Below are 5,930 nucleotides of genomic sequence, written 5' to 3' on the forward strand. Positions count from 1 at the left end.
AAACAAAAAAAAAAAAAAAAAAGAATGGAGGAGCCTAGGCAGGTTGCCCATGGCTTTCTCACAGCGGGGAAGGGAGGTGGGGCCCACTCTGTGGTAATAGCTTGGGTATGGTCTTCCCTGGATGAAGACCTTGAGGGTCAGAGTGGACAGGCTCTCCTCCAACCTGGGAACCCCTCCCCATGCTGTCTCCAGGTCTTTCTAGGGAAGACCCAACATCCCAGGAGGAGAATCCCAGCACCAGAGCCATATAGTCAGGAAGAAATCTGAAACCGGAAGCCAGGTTTGGCACCAAACTGGGCTCCATCCACTTCCAAATATCACTACCTGATATTTTGTTTTTAGAAGCCCTGTCCATGGACTTACCTATAGGGCTGAGCTTCTGAGATGAACTTGCGCTGCTCCAAGGGCCCTGCGCTAGCCCGGAGCTCCTTCACCACCACCTGAGCTGGCGTGTAGTCTGAGAAAACCTCCCCCAGGATCACCTGGTCAGGGAGTGCTGCGATCAATGCTGACCTCTGCCCAGCCCACCCTCAGGCTAGCTCCATACACCCCACACTCCCAACCACCTTCCAGGCCTTCCCTTAATGTCCCACCTCCCCGGTCCCCCACCAGACACGGAGTGAGAGACTCACAGGCCCAGAGTCCGATGCACGCGGGGACGGATGGAAGGATGGACAGACTGACGGACGCGTGGAGAGCCGGGTGGCGAGGCGGAGTGGTCAATGGAGTGAGGAGGGAGGCGCTGACCGACAGATGTGGGGGTAGATGGGTGGGAGAGGGTGAGGGGTGGAGGGAGAGGGGCAGGCTGAGGGGCTGGGGAGGCCAAGAGCAGATGACAAATGGGGGTAGACACAGAACAGGAGCACAGGCCAGAGATGTATGGATACCACCCTCTGCCTCCCACCCAGGCCCCTCACCTTCCCAAACCAGCCGCTGCCAATCTCCTGCAGGTAGCTGAGATGCTGGCGGCTCAGGCCCAGGGGAGTGCTGATGTCTGAGGAAGGGCGGGAGGGGATGCCCTGAGCTCTCCTTTCCAGGATACCCCACACCACCAGTGGGTGGGGTCTGAGATAGGAGTAGACAGCAGTCTCCTTTTATTGGCTGTCCCCAACATTCCATGGCAGGGTCCAGCCTCCTCATTGGCTGCCCATAAGATTCAGAATCCAATCAGCCCTTCCCTTTGGCAACCCTAGCTCTAAGACAGGATTAGGCTGATGGCACCAGGGCCATCCTGCAGGATTCTCCAGATCTATGGTTTTCTGCAAGATGGTGAGTGTGGCCTCCCTATAAATTACTTCCATGAATCTAGGGCTCTGCCCTCTGCCCTCCCTGAGCCACAAAAGGAAGCCCTCAGTGTTGGGACCGCAGGATCCTGGGATGAAGGGGCAGTACCTGAGTGTGCAGGTTGCGGGGCAGGCATTGGTAGTGAGACCTCTGCCAGCGGCAGAATATAGACATCAGGCAGCGACTGTGAGGAGGAGGTCTCCTCCGCAGGGGGTGTGTACTCCCCAGAGCAGTCCTCCCCTTCCGGGTTCTCAAACTCCTGGGGTGCGAAAGGCAAAGAACGGGAGCACCAGGAGCGGGGTGCTGAGATGTCAATGTCCTGCCCTAATTGCCTTCCCACAGCTCACAGACTTATCCCTCAAATCCCCAGCCCCATATCCGTTGGTGTGAGGATCCCAAGTCCCCAGGTTTGGGAGTGCTCTGGGACTTCCTGACCCTTCTCTGGCTGGGGTTTTTCTCCCCAAGTTAGTCCCAGGGCACCTCACCTTGAAACGAACATCACCCCGTTTGCAACACAGACAAGTAAGAAGGAGGAAGATGAAGGCTAGCAGACCGGAGCAGGAAATGAGGACTACAGCGTAGGGCGGAGCCAAAGGGGCTCGGCTCAGAGCGAATCCATCTGTGGGCACAAGGCTAGGTTGGGGTCTGGGATTCAAGACACTGACTACCGGATTCTATGCCCCTCCCATCCTGGGCCAGTCTTGGACTACAATTCCCATGATGCTCAGCATCCAGAGACCCCCCCTTGGCAGAGAGGACGGGTGGCCTAATGTATTGTGGGAGTTGTAGTTTAAGGCCTTCCCAGGTGGTTGGGGGTGGGGTCCCGCTTTTCCTCCCAAGCTGGGACTGCCCCCCACCACTCGCCCCAAACGCACCCCCTAACCCGTATTTAGATACATTCCAGTGATGAGCAAAAGTGAGGCCTGAAGGAAGCTCTGAGAATTTATAATATGCTACCACTGATAGCTTCATGACCCCCCTCCCAATTGCGGGTTGCTCGAAGATTTTTGCCCGGAGCTGAATGAACCCCCTGCTTATCCCATGCCTGAAAGGTGACTGAGAAATGTTTATTTTAAAGACACTGGAAACACAGGCTTTTTCTCTAACCACAGCCTTAACCCTGAGGGAGAGGACTCTGCAAAGCCAGAGCTGTGTCCCCCTTAGAAATAGGGTCTCTCTCTCCGAAAGGCCGCGGCCTTCCATATCCTCGCGCACCCGTGTGCACTCGCGTGCACATGATCTCACATGCACGCTCACATGCATGCACTCGGCCCGCAACCCACTCCCCAACCACCTTGGCTGGTCTCCCTGGCCCTGCAGACCCGCTCGTCCCCAGGGACTGCGCACAGGTGCCAGGATGGCCCGGTGGGGGTGGGGCGCCGGCCGCGAACCGCTGGACATACTCACCCGGGTGCGCTGGGGACGCCAGGCAGCCGGAGGCGGAGACGGCCGCCAGGAGGATGAGGGCGCCGGGCGCAGGCATCTTGTCCAGGATGGAAGGGAGGTGGAGGTATCGGCGGCTGGGGAGGAGGGGGGGCGGGCCCTCAGCCCCCAGCCATGGGGACCCGCTCAACCCTGGCCTCCCCCAGCCCAGGAGAGGGGCGGGAAACGCAGAACAGGAGGAGGGAGGGGCTGCTTACTGGCTCAGGTACCCCCCTCCCCCTCCTCGAAAGGACAGACGGATGAAGGGATGGAGAGGCGGACGGAGGAGAAGAGCTAGGGAGCCCGGGTTGCTGGGGTGGGGGGGGGGAGGGAAAGATGGGGGGAGAGAACGAGGGCCCCGCCCCCGAGGACAACCGGGATTGGGGGAGCAGAGAGCCTGTCAGAAGAAGGGTGGGAGGAGGGAGGACGGAGCGTTGTCATGACAACTGGTTCCCGGTTGCATTGGCTGCCAGGCGGGAGGGGAGAATAGAAAGGGGGAGGAGGGACAGAGGCCAACAGACCCTTGGGGGGGGCTGGGGGCGGGGTCCACAGTGCGTGGCCCTGACACCACTGTGACATACCACTGGTGCCCACACGTGTGCTACATGCTAAGATGCAAATATCAAACCCACGCAGCCCACACACAACTGACACATGTCACAGGAACCTTCACAAGCGCATCACATACAAAGGTGGACAGCCGTCAGCAGACGGAGACGTGGAAACGTCACACACAAAGACACAGGGACAGACCACACTGAGAATGCATAGGCAGTCCAGCCTCTGTTTGGTACAGATTCACCCAGTCACATAGGAATGTCCCAGAATCAATCTCAGACACACACACACACACACACACACACACACACACACACACACACCAGAGCCACAGAGCTCCAAACACAAGGAGGTATCCCAAAGATCCACACAGACCCTTTGGGACATGAAGAGGCATGCTGTCATAAACTGATATTCCATAAATCAACAAAGAGCACATAGACATCACTAGTTTATACACGCAAAGACACTTGCATGCACACAGACACAGGCTGGTCAGTCACATACATGAACATACAGAAGCAATACATACATGAATGCAGGCACTGGGGATGCACATTGCTCACCCTCAGGGACAAATACACAACGCATACACACACAGGAACACACAGTAGTTCATGCATGCAAAGTCACACAGCTTATGCAAAAGCATAAACACAGGGCCAGGAACACAAACATGCCCTGTGCAAAAGTACAGTCCAGAGTATACACACAAAGGCACACCACCTACCTAAACAGACAGCACGGATGGACACACTCTTTAGACATGGTTACGAGGACTTGCTACCTCACTGCAGCCTCACGTCACATACACCAACACACATGGGCACAAAAGATGCAGAAGCGTAGTTTATTTCATATATTTATTCTTAGCAGGATTTACTCTGTGCCAGACGTTTCCCGAGGTTTAGAGCATTACCTTTTGGTTCTCACAACAGCCCCCAAGAAAGACTGGTGCTTTTATCATGCGTAATGTACAGGTAAGGAAACTGAGGCACAGAGAGGGGCAGTCACTTGCCCCATGTACACAACAAGGAATTGACAGAGCTAAGTATGGAAACTGGCCGTCAGGGACACCGACACATCAGACAAGACATACACACACATCACGTGCCAGCCTGCAGTCCCGGGATCCCACCCCAACCTGCGGTACACAGAGCTGCAGACACACCCAGAAGCGCAGACTGCCGCCCTCGGCAAGGATGTCTCCATGGTCCAGGAATACTTGGGACTCGTGCCCTCTGTGAGGCTGGATGGGAGCTGCGCGCGCAGCGCTGCTCTCGGGGGCACTGGGAAGAGGGGAGGCCTCACAGGGGTTCACTGGAGAAACTGAGACAGGAATATCGTGGGATGGAGATACAGCAGCAAGGTACAGGAAGCGGGACTGGGGTGAACGGGGAGTGAACACGCAAAACCCCCTCCCTGGCAGAAGAGCCAGAACCTAAAGGAAGAGAGGCTTATGGGGAATTGTAGGCCTGCGCAGAGTCTTCTGGGAAATGCAGTCCTTTTCGGTCCAGCTGGGAGGATCAGGTTGCGCCACCTGCGGGGATTAGCATAAGGGTGTCAGGTCCGGCATCTGCTTCCAATGATGAGGTCGGGAAGCTTGCTGTTTGTTCTTAAGTTCACGCAACAAATGTTTATTACAGAACTATCAATGTGATTAGTTCAGCTAGGAGCTGCTGGAAAGGGCCGGCTGTGACGCCCAGCTTCTCAATCTCCACCAAAATTTTGTGTGAATGTGCTTTGTTGAGACAGAGTCTCATTGTTACCCAAGCTCTCATAGAATTCACTCTGTAGCTCAGGATGACCACGGATTTGCAACAATCCTCTGGCTGCGAGCAACGCTTTTTAAATTATTCTTTAATGTTATTAATAATGTTATGCATAACAGTTTTTTTGTTTTTTTGTTTTTTTTGTTTGGTTTTTTTGAGACAGGGTTTCTCTGTGGTTTTGGAGCCTGTCCTGGAACTAGCTCTTGTAGACCAGGCTGGTCTTGAACTCACAGAGATCCGCCTGCCTCTGCCTTTCAAGTGCTGGGATTAAAGGCGTGCGCCACCACCGCCCGGCCGCATAACAGTTTTTTATTATTACGGAAAGGAGTAAGGTAGAGCCAGCAGAATCTGCTCACTTTAGAGAACATTATTGTTGTTGTTGTTGTTGTTATTACTAGTTTTTCAAGACAGGGTTTCTCTGTAGCTTTGGAGTCTGCCCTGGAACTAGCTCTTGTAGACCAGGCTGGCCTCGAACTCACAGAGATCCGTCTGCCTCTGCCTCCTGAGTGCTGGGATTACAGGAGAGTGCCACCACTGCCTGGCGCCAGGGGGTTTCTTGAGGATAGGTTTGGGATCCAAACCCTAGGGCCATGAGCACCAGAACTGTTGATACCATACCCTGACTGTTTGGATATTGCTGAGACCACACCTGCAGGTTACTCAACTGTGTGTTTAGGACATATTTTGTTCCCAAATTTATGATAAAACTTTGATAGAAGGATGCGGTCAGTGTGTTGTAGGGTGTGTGCACATTTGTGTAGCTGTGTTTACCTGTGCAGACAAGTATGGAGACTAGAGACTGACTTCAGGTTCTCCTCCATCATCCTCACCTTATTTTCTCTGATGGGGCCATCACTGAGCTTGGAATCCGTTGTTTCAGATGGGCTGATGAGC

At 54.6% G+C, this 5,930-nt stretch overlaps 1 protein-coding gene across 2 annotated transcripts in view; it reads right to left on the reverse strand.

The window, feature by feature from the left end:
- Nucleotides 1–4,640, reverse strand: part of Lmtk3 (lemur tyrosine kinase 3) — a 19,866-nt gene extending 15,226 nt beyond the window's left edge. Inside the window, exons 1-6 of one of the 2 annotated variants that reach the window (XM_005366773.3) lie at nt 4,436–4,640; nt 2,692–2,804; nt 1,770–1,903; nt 1,393–1,543; nt 918–994; nt 364–482 (exon numbers count right to left, since the gene is read on the reverse strand). In XM_005366773.3, coding sequence (XP_005366830.2) covers nt 364–482; nt 918–994; nt 1,393–1,543; nt 1,770–1,903; nt 2,692–2,804; nt 4,436–4,476 — 635 coding nt within the window. In that variant the 5' untranslated portion in view covers nt 4,477–4,640. Of the gene's footprint in view, nt 1–363; nt 483–917; nt 995–1,392; nt 1,544–1,769; nt 1,904–2,691; nt 2,805–2,924; nt 3,029–4,435 lie in introns of those variants that run through there. The other variant, XM_013353677.2, reaches the window with a different exon arrangement.
- Nucleotides 4,641–5,930: the final 1,290 nt, after the last annotated feature.

The sequence above is a fragment of the Microtus ochrogaster genome, unplaced genomic scaffold (assembly GCF_000317375.1).
Source record: "Microtus ochrogaster isolate Prairie Vole_2 unplaced genomic scaffold, MicOch1.0 UNK14, whole genome shotgun sequence".
NCBI classification, from domain to species: Eukaryota; Metazoa; Chordata; class Mammalia; order Rodentia; family Cricetidae; genus Microtus; species Microtus ochrogaster.